The 22,091-nt window shown below is 40.2% G+C and overlaps 1 protein-coding gene across 1 annotated transcript in view; it reads left to right on the top strand.

The window, feature by feature from the left end:
• LOC128733090 (uncharacterized) overlaps positions 1 to 14,000 on the top strand; it is a 67,681-nt gene extending 53,681 nt beyond the window's left edge. The window contains exons 2-3 of the mRNA XM_053826696.1: positions 13,368 to 13,491; positions 13,572 to 14,000. Coding sequence (XP_053682671.1) covers positions 13,368 to 13,491; positions 13,572 to 13,734 — 287 coding nt within the window. The 3' untranslated portion in view covers positions 13,735 to 14,000. The remainder of the gene's footprint in view (positions 1 to 13,367; positions 13,492 to 13,571) is intronic.
• The last annotated feature ends 8,091 nt before the right edge of the window (positions 14,001 to 22,091 follow it).

The raw sequence follows: 22,091 nt of genomic DNA, 5'->3' as shown, positions 1-22,091 counted from the left end.
TTTGAATCAAAGTTTGATTGTATTTAATTTACGCTCTATAGAATCCGTTCGAAAATCGTTGAGCTTCAGCTGTTGCTACTTCCCCGGAATACGGCAACGAAGACATCCAAATTCACTAAGCGAGACGCCAATAAACCGAAGAGTCAACGGATCTTCGTTGCAAGCCGTCTAGAAGTATATCGCCGCCAGCTACAATTGTGACGTTTCAAAGTTGGACACATTCGTGAAAAAGGCTTTGAAGTTAGTTTTCAACAAGAGAAAGCTGGTCCAAACAAAGAACTGGCGCTTCCGGTTCGTTCGCCTACCAAACTTGCTAGCGAGAAGCAAGATTACTAAGTCAATAAAGACCATAGCAAAGGCTTCGAAAACTCCAAAGCCAAAAGAAGTTCTAACGGAGAATGCGGTCCGAAAAAAGCTGCTGCCAAGCAGTAAATTTCTTCGATTTGTATTATTAACAGCTGCTAGAAAACAATCAGTTCTTTTAAGAACTACTGAATAAGTATATGAAGCAGTTGAATTGATTTTGCGAACGGCATCATTTTCGCGTTGTTTGGGTTACAAATAATAATGAGAGTTACGACTTTATCTCCCTGTCCGGATCCGGACACGGCAAAGGTGGTAAAACTCGGCAGCAGCCGATTATTGTTTGGTGTGGAGTGGAAATTACGCCGACCGTGTTGGATTTGAAACATCGATCTATTATTGTCAATTGCAAGAGTTAAGAATTCTCTTAGGGAGAAATCTAAAAAAAAAATAATTTTGGGAGCTTGCTCCTCTTTTATTGACGAATCGATTAAGACTAAAATACAATTTGTTCTTAACCTACGAGGTTAGTTCTGGTTAGTAATTCTGATCGTGGGAACAATGCGGGTGTTTATGCTGGCTTTCTGCTGATGCTGCTTCTGGGTGGTCCGACGGATGTTTATGTTTATGTCTGGAAATGCTCTCTGCTGGTGACTGGTCGACTGGGTGACATCATCGTGGTTGGGATTGATATTGATTCGGAGAAAGTGTTATGATTTCATATCGCGTGTCAGCGATTTTATATCCGAGGTCTGGTGTATGTTTATTGTTTATATTGGCGCTAATTACTAACTCCTCCCTTCTTAAATAACTTTGTCCTCAAAGTTTACGAATGGATGGGGCGTAATGGTGTCGGTGCGTCAAAAAAGGCTTGAAGTTCTTTCTTTCTCTCATCTGATAGTTCCATTGAATCGGTGGTGACTGGTTTATTCCGGATAATTGATGACGAATCCAAATCGTTCATAGTGATGACTTCATCTGCTTTATCAAATTTTACTGTAACGTTGGTCTTCGGCTTATGTCTGAAAAGGTACCAAAAGACTGCAACTGAGCTTATTATTAGAATTACCGTAGATAATCCAAATGATCCAAAAAGGTTAAGCTTCCAATTTAATGAATGATTTTGTAGGTTGAGTGACTGTAGTTTTTCTCGATGTTCGATGGTTAAATTTTTAAGATATTCCGCAGGTGGTGCATCTATTATCTGTATCTCGTTGGCTCGTAATCCTGTAGTTGGGTAATATGCTCTTCCAGGTATAGTGGTTTCGTAATTAGCGTAAAGCTCTCCGTTGATGTGAAGATCACACTGGGTAAACTGTATCAGAAACGATCCATTCAGCGTTTGACTGGAATTAGTACAATTTGATGAGACTTCCACCAAGGCATCATTTACAAGAACGGTTCCATCACTGATTCGCTTTATAAGTCCTCCTGAATACACCTTTTCGAAGGTACAATCGGAATGCTTGCCTGTTGTTAGTTTATATATACAATCGTTCACACTCTCTAGTTGACGCGCTTCGCAAAGAAAATAGTTGTTTTGTTCTTCACAGGGCTGACTCATCTCATACACGTGTGTGTTGTTTCTAAGGATGTAATTTTTGCTAAGTGATATCCGTTTCATTGACTTGATTATTGAATCCATGTAGTCATATTCAAAAGATGCGATTGATACCTGTGGTACTTTTAACATATAGATAATGTGGGTGTTATTCAGCATTACCTGTGCCTGAGATTGTGACAATAATTCCTCGAATGAAGTAATCTGGACGTCGTGAGTTTGTAGAAAGGCGGATATTTTCGTGAAGTCTTTCATTGATAATATTTTACTGCTCGGAATACCATGTTTGGCCATAAGTATTGCTTCTTCTAGTGTTTCTACTTGGTTCTGCAATGAATCTAAATTAGATAGAACTATCAGTTGGTTAATTTCTATGGAATGATTTTTGGTCCGTTCGTTTTCAATTCTTAAAACTTGATTAGTGATGTCTGTTATTTCTTGAATACGTTTGTCGATAGCTTCGTTGATGAGCACCTGTTTGTTGTTCTGATGAATAAGGGAATTCATAGAAGAGTTGATCATTCGAAGATCCTCGGCATCTGGGCTTCCTGCGATCCACTTCCAAACTGTCCCGATTGTATCCCATCTTTTTTGTCTTATCATAAAAGGTTTAATTTTCATAAATGTTTGATATAACTTATAATTTTTAATTTGGATTAATTCATATAATGGGTTAGTAGAAGGGTTATTTTGAATATCATGATTAATATTAGATATGGTATTTCCAATCTGAATAAGATCAATAGGGTGGATAATACGTATGTGTCCTGTTTTTATCTTCGCTTTTCCGAGTGGTACAATTGCCAATGGGTTGTTCGTTAGGTCATGAATTTGTATCGATGCCTGTACTATAGACACGCAGATGGCGAGTCTGAAAAGACACAAGCAAAATAATTATTCATTTGGATTTTTGCGTAAGTTACATTTGTGAATTTTTCTGTTATTTGAATCTATAATGTAGGTATTGTGGTCTTCTTTTATTTTTACAATATTATATCTACTTTTTCGTTTATTATTGGAATGTGTTTTTTCGTATGCGTAAGAATCTATGTTATATGGTTGATATGTCTTTGGTATAATGCTCTCGTCCCTGTCTTTAAAAAGCTTAAGTACTTTTTCATTGTTTTTGTTTCGTATTGCGGCAATTTCTTCGTGTGTTGCGTTATCTCTATGATCTCCTATATAAATATTTTTTGGAGTATTCCCTATAAATGAATGTATGGTATTATTGTACTTATGAGTTGCTTCTTGTATGAGCGTTTTTACTGACATTTCCGGATTGAGTGCTTTAACACATCTGGCAATTTCTCTTATTGTAGAATGGCATCGTTCAACCTGACCATTAGTTTCGGAACGATTTACTGGTGTTTTAAAGATCTGTACACCTAAATTTAAAATCATCTGCTCTACAACGTTTGAGACGAAAGAACTCTCATTGTCAATGACGATGTGGGCTGGTAGATCCCAATCGTAAAGGAGTTGCAAAAGGACGTCTTTTACATCGGAAATTGCTTTTGATTTAATTGGTCGAATCTTGAGATATTTGGAAAATTTATCTAAAGAGGATATGAAAAGGTTATTCGCGTTGTATAAGAATATGTCAAGGTGCACTATATCGCCTGGATACTTAGGAATGGGTGTTTTAACTGGAATAAATTTCTGGGGTTGTCGTTCATATTTTTCCGTCTTACATATTTCACAAGTTCTGACGTATTTCTGGATAAGTTTATGCATTCCTGGGAAAAAGAATCGTTCAATCAATTGTAATGAATTCTCCTTTGCACTGCGATGTGCAAAATTGTGAATGTCTTTAATTTCGTCAAGCTGGCGTTCCTCATCCTCAAGATCCTCAACCCTTAGCTGAGAGAATCTTGCTCTAACAATCTTTGGATTATAGTTTGTTTTATATATTTCTTGGATTATTCCCATAGTAGGTTCGTCTGTAAATATTCCATTTAAAACTCTAGGATTCAAAAATCTTTGTAATTTGTCTTTCAAAAAGTCGGGAGTGAATACGGGCTCCACAAATATGTGTCTGTTAAACCTCTCAAAAGGAACGTTAAATTCATAAGATGAATTCGGTCCGATCAGAAAAATCAATTGGTTATGGAACACGTTAACTGGGGCTTCGGTAGATGGTATGTACGAACTGTCATCGTCTTCTGCAGAGTGCTGTGTTACTGTTAATGAGTTAATTTGAATGCGTGAAAGTGCGTCAGCCACCACGTTGGACTTTCCCGGTTTGTAGAACATCTCATAGTCATGTTCCTCAAGGAATGATTTCCAACGCTTCAGTTTGGCATTGTTATTTTTTGGTGATAGTGTAAATGTAAGTGGAAGATGATCAGTGTAAATCTTCAGTTTTGCTCCGTATATAAAGTTCCTTAAATTGTGAAGTGCCCACACGACACCAAGCATCTCCCTCTCGTTTGTTGCGTAATTTTCTTCTGTGCTGGAAAGAGTTCGAGAAATAAAAGTTATTGGTCGTTCTCCATCATGGAACTGCTGCGACAGCACGGCTCCTAGTGCTACATCCGATGCATCCGTAGTGAGGATAAACGGCTTCTCAAAATCTGGAAAAGCTAGAACATCATTAGAGGTCAATATATCTTTAAGTGTATTAAATGAATTGATCGCTTCTTCATCCAGCTTAATCGCATGGTTTTTTGACTGGTTCTTCGGTATTTGGCGGTGGCCATCCTCCCCTCTTAAGAGCTTCGTAAGGGGTTTCGCAATTTTAGCATAGTCCCTCACAAAACGTCTGTAATACCCAGAGAGTCCGAGAAAAGCTCGCAGGTCTTTAAGGTTCTTTGGCTCTGGATATTTCCGAATACACTCTACTTTCTTCATATTGGGTTTTAAGCCTTCCTCTGAAACAATAAATCCAAGAAACTCAACCTCGGTTCTCAAAAACTCTGATTTGTCGGGCTGTATTTTAAAATTAGCTTTTCTTAATGTTTCGAACACTATCTTCAAATTTCTCAAGTGTTCTTCGAACGTTTTACCGAAAATGATTATATCGTCTATGTATACGTGACAGATTTTTCCAATATGTTCTCTAAGAACATCGTCCATCACTCTTTGAAAAATAGATGGAGCATTTTTCAATCCAAACGGGAGACGAACAAACTCGTACTTCCCATTATTAACTGAGAAAGCTGTTTTTTCAATATCTCTCTCAGACATCGGAATTTGGTGAAATCCTGAAGCCAAATCCAACGTCGTAAAAAATTTATTGGCTCCTAAGTTTGACAAAACCGCGGAAGTATCCGGAATGGGATACCTGTCGCTAATTGTTTTTGCGTTTAATTTTCTGTAATCGATCACCATTCTGTATTTCTTTTCATTTGAAGCGTCCAATTTTTTTGGAACTATCCACACTGGAGAGTTATAAGGTGAACGTGAAGGTCTAATGATACCGTCGTGTAATAATTTTTCTATCTGCCTATTAACTTCTGACTTCAATGCCTGTGGGTATGGGTATGACTTGCTGTAGACAGCATTTCCATCAGTTGTCCTGATGTCAGCTTTTATTTTTGTTGTGAATGGCAACTTCTGATCTGGGGGTTGGAATAAATCTTGAAACTCTTTGAGAATTTTGCTTAGTTCGCTTCTCTGACTATTGTCCAAATGATCATCTCTAATGTTAATTTTATTTACTTCCTGTAATTTATACTGGAGTAACGGAATTACAAACTGATTCTCCAAAATCAGTCTCTCGTTCGAAGTGTCTATGACTGCCTTAAGTTCCTTCAAGGTATCGTGTCCTACGATGGCGTCAAAAGATTTTAGTTCTTTCAAATGGAAGAATTTAACTTCGACATCTGAACAAGGTGAAAACAACCTTCCTACCGAATATTTTTCGACCTTTATGTCTCCACCCACTGAAGACACGTGAAAGGGCTGTTTAACGTTATGCGAAATGCGAGTATGTTTAGGGTGAATAAAGTTCTTATTTGAACCTGTGTCAATTAAAATTTTTAATGGTTCTTTAGCCTTACCATAATAAAGAAAATATGGTAATGCGGACTTCATTCTAAAAAATTAAGTTCTGCAGGATTCTCTGCATCATTTTCAGGTGCTGCTTGCTCCTGAATTTCAATCTGTCTCATGTACCGTTGATAGGTACTAGTCTCTTCAGGATAATACTCCTCGTCTTCTGACGGATAATACTCTTCCTGCCCGCTAATCTGTACGTCATTATGTGGATCTTCATATTGTTTAGTACCCACATTAAATAGTCTTGGTCTCTTTAGCGGATTCTGGGGTCTATTACCGTAATTTATTTGATTTGTCCTGATGGATGGATCTACATCCATAGGTTCTGGTGGGGGTCTGAAAGGATTCTTTTGTGGAATTCTGGGTTGGAAAAATTGCTGTGGCATCTGTCCCTGTCTAAAGTTGTTATACTGAGGCGGAGGTCTGAAATTGTTTTGTTGAAAATTTGGTTGTGGTCTATTTGGGAACAATGGTGGTGGTCTAAATCCTATGTTATCTCTTCTTTGTGCGAACGGTTGTGCAATTCTTGGTGGTAATCTCGGTGGACCGAGTGGAATCAAATTTCTTGGCGGTACAGCCACCTCATGATGTCTGGGCCTGGTTAACATTTTCCTACATTCCACGTTTTGGAATGCTATGCAATAGCTATATGCTGCTGCCAAAGATGTAGGTTCGTAATTACGGATAAATTTATAGACGTCTCCATCGAGACCTCTAATAAACGCGTCAATGGCTTTCTTGTTGTATGTCTCAATTAATGCCTTTGAAGCTTCGGGATGCGTAAACCTCTCGTCGGTTTTTATCTGGTTTGCGATCAAGGATAACAATCTATTTACCCTATCGAAGTATACCTCCAATGAGTCGCTCTTCTGCTGTACACTCATCAGCTGGTAATCAAGTGTTTCTAAGTCGCGTTTTTCTCCGTAGTAGGTTAATAGTGTTTTTTTAATAACGTTCCAATTTATGCCCACATTTGAAGCAACCAATGCGTCGTTTGCTTCACCCCTAATTTTTCTGCGTATTGTTTTGCACACCATATGGAATCTATTGTGTTGGTCAACGGTATGTGCTGCGTTAGTCTGGTAAAGTTTCACCAGACCATCAACATCACAAAGCCAATTGTTCAATTCGCCTGGCTCTCCGGTGAAGTGTGGCAAATCTTTCACCAAATCTGGGATTTTTTCAAAAGACTCCGGATTTACTGGGGATCCATCCGGATTATTAAGGTATAATGGAGGGTCACTGTAATTTGGGGTCGCCTGAGGAGCATTTGCTGCCTCAAGAGCGGCAAGCCTATTTAAAATTTCTTCCACCATCTGATTTTGTGCCATGTTGTTTGAATTATTATTTAAATTTAATAAACTGAACAATTCTACGAGATTATCCAGATTAACTTACTTAAATGGTTTCACTTAATATCTAACACTTTTCACTTTCTTGCTTTAATATCAATTCACTTTTATTTATTACCTTTCTTGTATATTCTGGAATTAAATTTTTTGTTAATGTACTTACAAATAAATTCCAAACATCCTGGGGGGATTCCTCAAGACTGCGGGATACGTGTTGTCCAGTTCCGGGCCCTCTAACGGTTGGAATCAGGAACACTTGGAGCGCGTGTTTGGGTTGTTACCGGATCCTATTATCTCCGAGCTCGACCAATTGCCGGGTTGCAATCGAAACCTAGGTCGAGGTGGAACCAGCGTGTGTCTTTCCGTCGTCCCAGTACGACCGGTAGTTTCCTTTTTTCCAGATACGAGTTTTTAGCTGTCCTGGATACTAAGGACCTAATTCGTACGGCTGCTTGTTGCGGTAAGACTGGATTTGGTTAAAGATGACAGATGCGGAAATCCTCTTTCAGTTCCGCTACCTGGTGCAAGATGGTTTTCCAAGCGGTCGCGAACTCTTACGTGGCAACTCTACTTGGTGGTTTCACTGCACTTTTCACACTTTAACTTACTTACACACACTGGTCCCTATTCGGGCGCCAGTTAAGAATTCTCTTAGGGAGAAATCTAAAAAAAAAATAATTTTGGGAGCTTGCTCCTCTTTTATTGACGAATCGATTAAGACTAAAATACAATTTGTTCTTAACCTACGAGGTTAGTTCTGGTTAGTAATTCTGATCGTGGGAACAATGCGGGTGTTTATGCTGGCTTTCTGCTGATGCTGCTTCTGGGTGGTCCGACGGATGTTTATGTTTATGTCTGGAAATGCTCTCTGCTGGTGACTGGTCGACTGGGTGACATCATCGTGGTTGGGATTGATATTGATTCGGAGAAAGTGTTATGATTTCATATCGCGTGTCAGCGATTTTATATCCGAGGTCTGGTGTATGTTTATTGTTTATATTGGCGCTAATTACTAACTCAAGGAAAATTGTCCAGTCAATAAGTGCGCAATCGCTCATAAAAGTACTATTTTAGCTTAAATCGTTTCGGTCTCTTCGGCGCACTTATTGCTTGGAAGATAACGAAAAAGTGCGCCGAAGATCGAAACGATTTAATGCAAAATAGCACTTTATGAGCGATATCGCTCTTTGGATGGTACGATTTTACTTGCAATTGACAATAAGCTGCTTGGTCGCGGAAGCAAAGGGTTTAAATTGGTGGGAATAGTGATGTCCGAAATTTTCAATTATTCGATTACCGATTAATCGGTGAGCCTTGTCTGCACTAATCGATTAATTCAACTATTCGTGCTAGAGAGCTTTCTGACAGCTCAAGCACCCACACTAGCGAACACGAAATACGCGTGTATATACATGATGTTTACCTCATTTTGGGGAACAGCTGATGCTGGAGGAACAAACCGAAAAATAGCGATTACTAGTTGTGTTTCTCCGATTGCCACACTGCAGGGCACATATTTCGGTCAAATTTTTCATCCTGTTCCAAATTCAAGCACATATTTTGAAAATTTGCTGGTATTTAAGCCAGTGGAAGACGAAACTCATTCTGTACCTTGGTGACAAAGGAATGCATCTCTTTTGTTTACTGTTGTTGTTTGCCTCATTTTCAAGCACCAATACACACATAACTGGAAAGGTCTATAGTGGTCTTCGATTAGAAATATTCGCATATTTCTTTGCATAATCCGATTAATCGAACGATTATGAACGATTACCGAGCATTATTCGGGGATTATACGTACTGATTGAACTATTCGAATAATTCAACTACTCGTGCTGGCATTATTCGATTAAAAATTATTCGAATATTTCTTGTGTTATTCGATTAGTTGAATTAATCGAACGATTAACGGACATTACTAAGCCCATCTGAAGGACGAAAGTTGACAATGGACACTACGAGTCAGAAATTTGAGAATTAGAGATTAATGAACGGACCTTTTCAGGTCCACCATATAAATTAGCTGAAGAGTTGAAATTATGAATTTCTCACATGTAAGAACACAATTCTTTAATGCGCAACTTGAGCATCTATATATGAAATTCATACAAAAATCACCGGCTTTAGCATTGGGAGACGAATTGCGCTACATTCGTAGTCCTACTTCAAGCCTGCGCCCGTGCCACTAGGCATGGACCCTTATACTTTTTTATGTCGGGGACGGTAAAGATTAACCCCTTCTGAAGACACCTTTTTGGATAACTTTCCTCGCTCATAGTTCCAGAAATTACTTTTCAGTCCACAGCTGCAGGCAGATTGCTGACCAAATGAGGGACTTCTTATCACGCAGTTCGTGTTCAGGCGCACGCCATCTTCCGGGCTGCTCATGTGCAGGAATTTGGCCGAAAACGACCTTACTTATTGTGTCCATACCGACACAATAGTATTTTGTTAGCCAAATTCCCGTAGAGCTTCTTTGCCGTCAGATGTTGCTTCATTTTTGCACCATTCGCCGTTTCTATCGATAACAACCCGAAGACGGGTTGCGTTTGAAAAGAGCTACCACACATACATTCTAAACGTAATTTATTGAAATTTGCAAAAATTTACTCGTAAAATAAATAACTGGTGACATTTTGTCTTGTATGTATCCGGATTTTTGCGTGTTCAACTTTTATTTCCGATTCGAATGCCAAGCCTGCTGCCCTGCCAGTTATCGAAGAAAATAAAAACAAATAGACATTAAATTTAATGGCGTGTGTGCGTCCGAAAGTCTCACACTTACGATCGTCGAGACGAGATAATCGGGAGGCAGGAAGTTTAATAGCTCATTCGCTTGCCATACAGTGCAAGACAGTTTGAGGCCACATCTCGATATTGCTCTAGTCCTAGTGGGTTAGCATTTTTTCTCTATTTTCAAGTGTCGTAGATTTTCGTCTCCGCCGCATTTAAGACAAGCCCAAGAATTCCATTTGAAAGTTGGTCTAGATCCGTTACTTACTTCTGCCAGCCGAGAGCCGGGGTGGCTCTTGGCGTATCAAGAATTCTTTTCCACTGTACTCGGTCCTGGTCCACTCGTCGCCAATTCGTTGAGCGTCTCGACAAACTCAAGTCGGCTCCAACCTGGTCGGGCCATCTTGCACGTTGGGCCCCTCTATTCCTGGTGCCGCGCCGGTGGAATTATTGACGAGAACGGATTTCACTGCACAGTCGTCCGGCATCTCCCAACTTTCGTCAGGTGTACGATGGGAATCTCTCCAAGTAGTGCCTGCAACTGGTAATTCATACGCCTACGCCACTCTCCGCTATCCGTTTGTACTCCGCCAAAAATAGTCCGCCACACCTTTCGTATCTGAGCGAAAGAAAGGCAAGTGTGCACATATGTCTTCCGTAAGTAAATGTGCTGTCTCAAGTCCGTAGGCGACTACCAAACTGATCGAAGCGTCTTGCGTAGGGAAAAGTAGGCTCGACTTGCAGCTTGAATGGCTCGTTGAATCGCTTTACACGTATTATTATCGGCGGTAACCAAAAATCCTAAATATACGATGATACGAACTTATCAACCATTTTCAATTCATCGCCATCAATAGTCGCTATCCGTGGGAGGCAAGCGATGTTTTCTCTGGAGCGTCTTCATACCAAATATTTGGTTTTTGATACATTGATTTGTAACACAATCCTGCTAGCTTCTGTTTTTAGTCTGGCGTAGGTAATCTCCGCCGTCCCAAGGTTTCTAGTAATACACAGGCCCTCATAAAACCCGTTCGGTACTGCCCTAGGAATTCTCATGCTATTGGCGATAGAGGACGCGACAGAATCTGGGAGAGCACCTTGCAGGCTGCGTTGTCCAGCGTAATGCCGCGGTAATTACATCAATCTAGCCGATCGCCCTTTTTGTACATGGGACAAACCATACCTTCCATCTCCTGCTCCGGTAGTTTCTGCTCCGAAATCCTTGAAGTTATCCAGTGAAGTGCCGTTGCTAGCGGTTCTTGGTCATTTTGTAGAGTTCTGCCGGCAGTCGGTCTTTTCCGACGGCTCTATTATTCTTCAGCTGACCGATTTCTCGACGGATCTCTTTAAGATCGGATGCCGGCACGCTGTTATCGTTTGTAGACACTCCTAGGTTAACTATGCAGTTGTTATAGCTCTTCACAGTTTCTGTCCTGTCCTTCTGGCGCTTTTCCGTCTCAGAATCGTGGTCAACTTATTCCGCGCTCGTCAATAGTTGGCCAAATTCTCCCTCGTTTTTCTGTTCGATAGTTTAGTGTTTGCCTCCCCAGGTTGACCCCGAGGTATGATGCTGGCCTAATAAGCCAGTCGTCGTATGCTCGAATCGCAACTGGGAGAGGCTGTTAGAGTCATTAGGATCGTAGCAATGACCCTGCAATTGTCCTGCACTCTAACAGCTGGCTGCGAAGTCTGTCGGATAAAAACAGAAGGTCAAGTTTCGATAACGGCATGTAGCACCTAGGCTTTGCTTTTTTTTATTTCAGTGTTGACTGCAATTTTTAAGTTTTATTTCTTATAATCTTGTGCATTTCTCCTTCATCTCATCGACAGGTTATTCCTATGGATACAGTTTTTTTTATATTGGTTTAATAAGCGTTATTCGCCAATTAATAAGAATCTTCTCTATTACGCTTAGATCGATTCCCTTCAGCTGGTCAACGTGTAGCGTAGTGATCGTAGCTCAAAGAATAGTGACATAAGTAGTTTGTAAATTGTCTAGATCAAGTGTGTTTTTCTGCTATCATCAAAGAAATGAAATTTTTGCGTGTTGCGGTTTACATCCCACCTGACAGAAGTAAGGTTGTCAAGTTTATCGCCGAGCATATCCTCTCAATCCGTGCATTACACGACAAAGGATCTTCAGACGAAAGAGTTCTCATTTGAGGTAATCATAACGAACCGTAAATTTTTTGGTTCAAAGGATAGGGATAGAGTACAGCACGATAATTCTCTCCCGCTTCCTGATGCTAGCGCTGCTGTGGACGATGGCTTTGAATTCTTGAATTTGAAACAAGTTCAGCCACTGCGTAATAACCTCGAAAGAACACTGGACCTCGTTTACTGCCTTCCTGAACATGAGCCCCCTGTTCATCGGGCCATTTCTCCGCTACTTCCTGTTTTTTCCTCATCCTTCACTCGATTTATTCTTACCTACACTGGCACATCCCGTTGAAGTTCCAGTTCCAACTTTCAGTTTCGGCGTTGCGCCTCTAAACTATAGTTGTATTAATTATGAAGTACTAGTAGAGTAATAGCAAACTGCGTAAATTGAAACTAAACAGCATCAAAAACTATATATCAATTGACCAGCATGGTTTTATGCCAGGTCGTTCTGTGACGACGAACTTAATGGATTTGAAGCTGGAACTCAAATTGACGCTGTGTGCACGGATAATAAGGCCGCTTTTGACGCGGTAGATCACCGAATACTTTTGCACGAGCTCTCTAAACTGGGTGTATATGATAGACTGTCTTCATGGTTGAGCTCGTATCTTACAGGCCGTACTTTACGTGTCAAGCTGGATTCCTCAGTTTCACGCGTATTCAGGAATACTTCTGGTGTTCCACAAGGCAGTAACCTGTGGCCTTCGCTATTCGCCTTGTACTTCACGGACATTGCTATGATTGTCATTTACATGTCGACTATCTAAAAATCTATCTAGAAGTAAGCACACAATAAATATTGCCAAATGTGTGGTTATAACATTTCACCGAATCTCTTGGAGTGCTATTGGATAACAAGCTCATGTTCAACCAATATTATACTGCTGTCATGCTGACTTCACAGATTCCCATTGCTTGAAGGCATTGTACAGCGCGTTAGTTCGCCCAATATTTCAGAATGCCTGAATCGTTTGGAATCCTTATAACCTGTGTTGGAAAGCCAGAATTCAGACGGATCAGACACTGTCGTAAGCCGCTCCTAACCTAGTCTGCCCTCAGCGTTCGCACGAGTTCCTCCTTCCCTGCCGATATACAACCTTGGACATTGATATAACGCATAATCCAGCCGTTCTTTCTATTGGTTTTCGTAACGTTTTGTCCCCTGACCAGTAAGCCCAGGGACATCCAACAACAACAATGCATCGAACAACAAATGTTTTAATACTGGATTTTTTACTCTTTTCTTTGTCCAAAAGTTCCGATGGTATCGATGGACGGCGAAGCTCACCCGGAGATCACACTGGCCGCAGTCGGAATGGGAATTCTTGCCGCCTGTATCATCCTGATCACACTGATAGCATACATTAGCCGAAGAAAACGGTATTTATTCAACCCCTCACCGCTCGTCGGAGAGTTTAACTTACTTTTCTTTCCCCATTTTTTTTTTCTTCAACCTACAGCCAGCTTTTTGACAATCTTAAAAACGGTTCCCAACTGTCGGACAACGCTGATAACAAGTTGAAGGATCCGGAAATATTTTCCGTCTCCGGCCAGCTGGATTCTCGCAGCAGCTACCGGAGTTCGACGACTACCGTCTGTACGGATGTGGTGACGCAAATCTAAACTGTGGTTGTCCGTTTCTGTTTACCTGCGTGCATGTTGTGCATTCGGAATTCGTAGACTGAGAACAGTGTATATTTTTCTTTCTAAGCTCTAATGTAGGAAATAGGTGTTAAACGTACTAAGCCAAAAGTTTAGTCATTCTAGCAAGTAGCTAATTGTACTGTGTATATCTTTTTGTATGGCATAATAGTTTGTAAATGTTGGCCTTTAAAGAAACCATTATATGGTTGCTCACTTATTGATTATATTGGAATAAAAAGACAATAAAATGCTATGTTTTGTCTTGAAAGAAATCTCCGTAAATCACAACTTACCAAGCTCCATCGCTTGAATGGCTGTCCGAATGTACAGAGCTGGAACGTTCCTTCTGGATTCTGGTCATGTAAAGAACATCCGTGAGTCCTGTTAGATGAGGTTTTGTGTACAAAAAGTTTAATAAACTGATTTTAAGGGGGTCATGACAGAAAGTCAATTATATCTCGCAAAGCATATGATGCAGATACTTAGTAACTTCAGCAAAGTTTAATGAAATTCAAAGCTCTACAACTTTGCCGAACACATGAACATGCTATCTAGTTGCTATAAAAAGTTAATTTTTTCAAATGTATAATCCCCTTAATATCTAATTGTATGAACATGTCAACAGATGCAGAGCACTCTTTTAGGAAACTTCTCCGAAGATATATAAGCTCAAAAACGTCAGGAAAAACGTCACTGCGCCGCTGCACAGTGGTCCAAAAGGGCGAAAAGTGGAACTTTTTTCCCAGTATCTTTTGCTTTCATTTGATCATTTTTGGTCTATAGCACTTTTGTTCGTATGAATATCCCCCTTAATCTAAAACTGTCAAAAGTTCGTCATTGCCTACTATAATGAAATTAAAAAAAAAACTTTTTTGTGTTAAAAAATATAGACATAGTTTCTTCGGAAAAGTTGTAAACATTGTATAAACAAGCAAATTTGCTGAAGAAATAAGATTTCTATTTTTATCGAGTGCTGAACTGTAGGGCATATTCATTAAAACTTCTTTAAAAATTGGCTTTTCATACTTAGCTTTTGTGAATTGCATTTTACAAGAATCAAATGTTCTAGGCAATTATCGAAGCACTCAAAATACACGTTTCTGCATAAGACCGCACATATCTTGGACCTTTACTTGCTAAGTTATCGCATATTCAAGCTTTAAATTTCTATGGCTTCACGAGCCCATGGGGTAAAATGGGGCAAGCGGATTTATGAAATCAACGCTTCACCTTCAAGCTTAGGTCGAGTACTACGTTTTATGTGTTTCACGTTCGGCAAAGGCTCGAGACACGGCCATTTTCTTGTGTTCGTAGATAGACACATGGTTTCTTCGGCAAAGTTATAGAAAATATAAAGATAAACCATTTTGCTAAACAAATGACATTTCTATCTCTATCGAGTGCAGAGTTATAGATCATTTTCTTTGTAAATTTTTTAAAAATAAGTTTTTCATATTTAGCGTTGGTTGCATTTACAAAAGTATATGGTTCTAGGCGATTACTGAAGCACTCAAAACACATGTTTTTGCAGAAGGTTGCAAATCACTAGGATCTTTCCTTACAAATGAAGCACACACACACACACACACACACACACACACACACACACACACACACACACACACACACACACACACACACACACACACACACACACACACACACACACACACACACACACACACACACACACACACACACACACACACACACACACACAGCCACCGAGGTGTATGCTCTGCAATAATTCAGAGAGAAATGACCACACGACTGGAGACTTCCAATGCCCAGCGTATAAAAAGGCGAAGGCGGGTCAGCAGTGATGGAGGTGACCCAGATTAATCTCAATCATTGCGACGTAGCACAACAACTGTTGTGGCAGTCGACAACGGAGTCGTTGTGCGACGTCGCGATAATTGCAGAGCCGTACCGAATTCCTCCCGGTAAGATGGACAATGGAGCAGTTCCACCAGATGCTGGACGCGCTAACCGAAAAACTCATCGGGCGAAGGCCGATCATCGTTGCGGGAGACTTTAACGCTTGGGCTGTGGAGTGGGGGAGCAGATGCACCAACGCCAGAGGATACAGCCTGTTAGAAGCCCTGGCTAAGATGGAAATTGCACTGTTCAACGAAGGTACCGTTAGCACCTTTCGTAAAGACGGTCGCGAATCCATCATTGATGTCACTTTTGGCAGTCCATCCCTGATGCCGAACATAAATTGGAGGGTCTGCGAAGGGTATACCCATAGCGATCACCAGGCGATTAGATTTAGTATCGGCCGGCGAAATCCGGCGATAAGACAGAGAGCCAGAACCTACGAGCGGAAGTGGAAGACGACGGCCTTGGACAGGGATCTTTTTGTCGAGGCACTCCGGGTGGACAGTGGAAGATCGATCCTGAATGAGAACGAGTTGACGGATATATAGGTCAGGGCATGTGATGCTACCATGCCCAGAATACAGGAACCGAGAAAAGAGCGGCGACCGGCTTATTGGAGTCCCACAAGGCTCCATCCTTGGTCCAACGCTCTGGAACGGGATGTACAACGATGTACTGTCTCTATGGCGTGGTGATCGTCGGCTTTGCAGATGACATCGTGCTATCGGTGACAGGCGAGTCACTGGAGGAGGTAGAAATGCTGGTGACAGAGGCGATTAGAACTATCGAGAACGGGATGCATGGTGCAAAGCTACAAATCGCCCACCATAAAACGGAGGTTCTGCTGGTTAGCAACTGTAAGGCTGCACCGGTTCGGGCACGCTGCGACACCATTCTGCCCGGAATGCAGAGAGACGGTAGAAACACCACAGCATGTGGTTTTTGAATGTCCTCGATTTGCCGTGATACGAAGGGAAATGCCGCCCCTGACGGTGGAGAACATAGTACGCGAAATGTGTCGGGAGGAGAGCGTGTGGAATGCCGTCACCGGCGTTGTAGCACAGATTATGTTGCAACTGCAACGACAGTGGAGAAACGACCAGCAAACTAACGAAACCCCGACGCATCGGTGGAGTGACGAGCGTGACGGACGGAGGCTTGGACAGAAACACTACGAGGGCGGCCGTGAGAGGATGGTAGTTATGTTGGTCGCTATCCCTGGATCGGTTCGCATCTCGACAGGTAAAGTGGAAGCGCAGTGGCGAACTCGACGGAGCAGTGCTGAGCCTAACAAGAAACCCTGCGAGGGTGGCCGTGAGGAGATGGAAGTCATGACGGTCGCCATCTCTGGATCGGTACACGTCTCGACAGGTGCAAGGGAAGTGGTCGGTGAAGGAGAATGTAGTAACAACAAGAATGGCAGAACCCTGCGAGGGTGAATGTGAAGGAGTGGACGTTATGACGGTCATCTCCGGATCGGGGTGTAATCGTAGGCACCGTTTTGAAGATACGTGCTTTTAAAGTGAAAAGAGCACAAATCCTAAGAAAATTGACGAAAGACCTGTACAAATGCGCACAATGGTATTCAGTATCGGTATACGTATTGCTTTTGAGATATGCTGGTTGCAGTATAAGGAATATGAATGATTTAAGTCCGTTATATAGCTGAAAGTTGAGTATTAACAAATATTGCTGTAATTCTGCATATTTGTGAATATGTGTATAACGGTTATACATCTATGTACATATACATTTATGTACATCATTAATATTATTAAATAAAAACTTAATAAATAACCTTAAATCTAAAATTTAATACATAAGCTTACACAACTAATTATTTAGTTAATTATACTGAAGTTTTTGGAGCGTCTTAGTAGAATACGAAACCTAAAAATAAAAAATAAGAAAACTTATCCAATTTAATTCTACTATGTGTATTTTATTCAATGACAGATACGTATTTCGCCTACGACTTGCAGGCTTCCTCAGTGTCTGTTTTCGAACTCTTCGAAAACAGACACTGAGGAAGCCTGCAAGTCGTAGGCGAAATACGTATCTGTCATTGAATAAAATACACATAGTAGAATTAAATTGGATAAGTTTTCTTATTTTTTATTTTTAGGTTAATTATACTACCAACTAATACAAATAAATTGAACTATCCCAAATGTCCACTATTATAGTCAACTACTGCGCCTAAAAGTTGCTTTTTATACGATGCTGAAGTTTTTGGGGTTCTATATCTTTCCCAAGTTGTCGAGAAGTCACTGTGCACAGATTCTGATGCTTGTTCATTGTGCCAGCCCAAGCCACGCCCAGATTCTTCACAAAACTCTTTAATGTGAAATTTGGTGATGTGGAATTTCGATGTTTTGGGAAGTTGTAAATCTTCCCAGCAAGCAGCGAAACTATCGATTTCTTCTCTATATCCATCTTGCAAATCAAATGAGAAACATTTTTTAAAGAGGCTTTTGAAATGCTTCAGGACCTAAAGATAAAGATAAAGTAAATCCTCATTCTCCAGCAGAATATCTACAGGGGTTAGACAAAATGATCGGGACAGCCAAAATTGAAATGAAATTAAAACGGCCATAACTTTTACAAAATTAGACATTTTTAGATGAAACTAATTGCATTTGACGGGGAAATTTTTCTAGCTTTCCTAGATTATTTCAAAATTCGCAATAGTCAGAGACACCGGAGATATTCCGTATAGTCTGGGGGTATGTCAAAAACTGATTTTTTTAATCGCCTGTATCTTTTTCTGTCATGGAAATTCATTCATTTTCATATTTTATCCCAAAACTAGATTTAATTTCCTGTCGATAGGTCGAAAAAGAACGGAAATCCAACGAGAAACAACAAAGGCATGGCCATTCTAGTGAAATCAGTTCTGGAAATGTTGCCAGTGATGTCTTACCTTTATGACCATTTTAAAACATGACTAAAACCATTCCAATATGAATGTCAAACTTCAAAAATTTACGAGGGTTGAAAATCCTGAAGTTTGACACCCATATTGACATGTTTTCGAACATTCCCTGAAACGACCACTTCCGCAGGGGTACCTAGAACCTGCTACAGGGTTGCCATGGGACACTGTGGACCTGGGAATGCTTCCAGTGTCAATGCCTCATTAAACCTTAACGTTTGGTGCTCATATTGACATGGTTTGCGTCATGTCCTAAACTGGCCAGAACAATAGATGTTACTAGTACTGATTTTACGAAAATGGTCGTAACTTGGTTGTTTCTCGTCGGATTTCCGTTCTTTTTTCACCAATCGACTGAAAATGAAATCTTGTTTTGGGAGGAAATATGAAAATTAATAAATTTTCATGACAGAGAAAGATACAGGCGATTAAAAAATCAGTTTTCGACATACCCCCAGATAACCCGGAATATCTCCGGTATCCGCTGACTATTGCGAATCTTGAAATATTTTCGAAAAACTAGAAAAATTTCCCCGTCGAACGTAATTGGTTTCATTTAAAAATGTCCAATTTTGTGGAAGTTATGGCCGTTTGAATTTCATCAAAATTTTGCCTGTCCCGATCATTTTGTCTAACCCCTGTACATTATCAAGCAAACTGTGGCAGGCACGACCCGTAAACCCATAAGTTCGCTGCTGATGTCTAACATGACTTTGGTTGACCCATAGATCCGCCCAGTCTGGACTTATTTTTTCTACGGCTTTGAATACTGTGTTTACTATCCCAAGCGTCACGCGGAGGGGAGGCGGTGGGCATAGTAACAAAATAGGAGTACTATCTGGACCGTGTACCATCGGAGGCTTGATGCAGCTAGCGTAATTCTTCCGGTTTTTGGATTCCGGATGTTTTCTACTATTTTCGCGGATATTCCCGATTGTTCTTGATAATCCACATAATGCAAGGTTTGCCTTTTCCATCTCGCAATAAGGACAGGGATTCGCTGAGGAATGTGCCATGATTCCAATTAGAAGATTGATGATTTTCAAATCTCCGGCAATAATCGATTCGATTTGATGCAGTTTTAAAAGTTTTATCCAAATTAGAGAAATATTGCCGTATTTTTCTGGCAGATTAGGAGCCAATGCCAACAAATGAAGCCGTTTTACGCCACTATCTTTGAAAGCATTAGCATGATTGTTTAGAGTCTTCGATATGACAGAAAGGGTTATTTTTAAAAATCCTCCTCCACCATCGATACCTAGCTTAATAAAGAGATCATCATTGCCAACAGGCCTACTTTTCTTGATTCGTTGTATGAGTTCGAGTACATTTTTGCAATATATCATGGGTACGTGGGAAGACTGGGTCAAATAGACAGCTTCAGCTGAATTAAAAATATTCTTAATATGGCATCTTTGAAAGTTTTTTGTTTAATTTACCTTCTGCTATTTCTCCAAGCTCTGCGATACCGAATAAATCATCGAGCTGTGAGTTGAGCCTAAAGAGTTTTTGCTTCAAATCCGTTTGTATCTTCACCCCACCACGCTTTAAGCCTTTTACAATACCTGCCAATCAAAAATTTTTCAACCAATCAACAATAAAACAAATTATGTGTTATCGAAAGCACTTCAAATGAAAATATTACCCAAAGTTTTTCGCAAGCTCAAGTTATTTTCCGTCTTCACATTAAAAATATCTTTCGTCTTCAAACAATCATTTTCGGTTGAAGGTGTAGTAGACATCACTTTTCTAAAAACGGATGGTTTTCCTCGATGACTTAATAAACGGATACTTTCGGATCCTACATAAATCAAAATAAATGTAATTTATATTTAAAACATATTTGTAGCTCCTTTACCTGAAGTTGATGCTTTTTCGACTAGAAACTGTGACACAGCGGCATCAGATGCATTCAGGAGAGCATGCTTGCCTTTCAAAATTCTTTCCAAGTTTTTGGTACGTTCTGAAGAAGTACAGGCATGTTTTTTTCCCCGGCCGATTTCCGTCAGGCAAGTATCACACATACGTATAACTTTACTTGTATTAGAATTGGACGTCTTCGGTCGGCCAACTTTTAATTTCCTCGGAATTGTTCTCGGTAGATTTTTTCCCAATTTGCATTAGAGCGGCTTCACAAATCCGACATGTCGCACATATGGAAGACGGGTAGTACCACTCTCGACAATCGAAATCACTCAAAAACTTCTCTCGAATAATTTTTCGTAGTGATTCAGCGATTGATCTCACATTTTTGTTTTTTGAAAGACATATGATACAGACTTTTTTGCGATTTTCTTCGTGATTATCCATTACAACGAGAAAAAAATGTCACACTAACTGTCCTTGTTTTGCAAAGCAATGCTTGCTATGTTCTTATTGTAGGAATGACAGCAGTACGATTATTTCAAGTAATTGTATATATAAAATAAGCACATTTGTATATGTATGTTGTCATTTTTCTTGAGACTTACGCATTTTTAACTTTGAATGGCCGTTTCTCCAAAACTGTGCCTACGATTTTTTTGAAATTTTGACTAGATATGGTCGAAAGTCTTACAAATCGATTGGTATACTCAGATTTCATGAAGAATTTTTTTGATAATAATGGTTTTTGGAGCACCGTGGTGGGGTTAAGGTCAGACGCCCGTGAGGTTTTTAGTGGGTTAGAGTCCCACACTGTGCCACGTGATGTAGCAATATATCATTAGTGTGCCTGGCATTGAGCGTTTCCTCACGTAAAAAAAAACACACACACACACACACACAGACATTGCTCATTCGTCGAACCTGATCGATTGGTATATGTCGTGACACGCCCCTCTGGGCCTCAGATCAACTTCATGTTTTTCGACCAATTCCTAAACCTTTGTTATATAGTATAACAAAGGTAAAAATGTATTTCATATTTTTTCGACTCATCCGTTCAACAAAAAATATTACTTTTTCTTTCGTGCCACTTGAAGGGTAACCTTAGCAACCGCCATATATTGTTTTTTTCACACACTGATTTCGCTCAATCAGCAAAGCAAAAATCACAATGCGATTCTTTTTAAAATTACCTTTCATATTCCGGATCCTTCGTCGCCAGATGTAGCTAGTAGGTCTATGTATTTGATAATTTTCTGATCTATGCTGTTCGATTTTCACACTAAAAACAATCTTATGCTTCCTCACTTCTTGAAATCACTACGTGTCTATCTTCCTTCTCGTTTAGCTCTGCTGCTTTTTATTTGCGGGTTCCTTAGTTAAATTTTATATATTTTTAATTCCAAATTCAGTTAACTCATACCCTACACGAGGCAGCGGATGCATTACGATCATTCGACGTTTAGCTCGGGTCATGATATGGGGGGTCAGAACCAACGGGTCGCAACATTGATTGTGCTCCTCGTCGGAGCTGAAACGTTCCTTCTGGATTCTGTTCGTGTAAAGAACGTTCGTTTCGGCGATGGCTACTTAATAAACCAAATTCAAGTTTTTGAGGCTTTCAAACTAACTTACTTCCAAATTTACGATTCTA

Source organism: Sabethes cyaneus, chromosome 1 (genome assembly GCF_943734655.1).
Source record: "Sabethes cyaneus chromosome 1, idSabCyanKW18_F2, whole genome shotgun sequence".
NCBI classification, from domain to species: domain Eukaryota; kingdom Metazoa; phylum Arthropoda; class Insecta; order Diptera; family Culicidae; genus Sabethes; species Sabethes cyaneus.
Note: the sequence above shows the minus strand (reverse complement) of the source record. Positions and strands in the feature narration are given on the sequence as shown.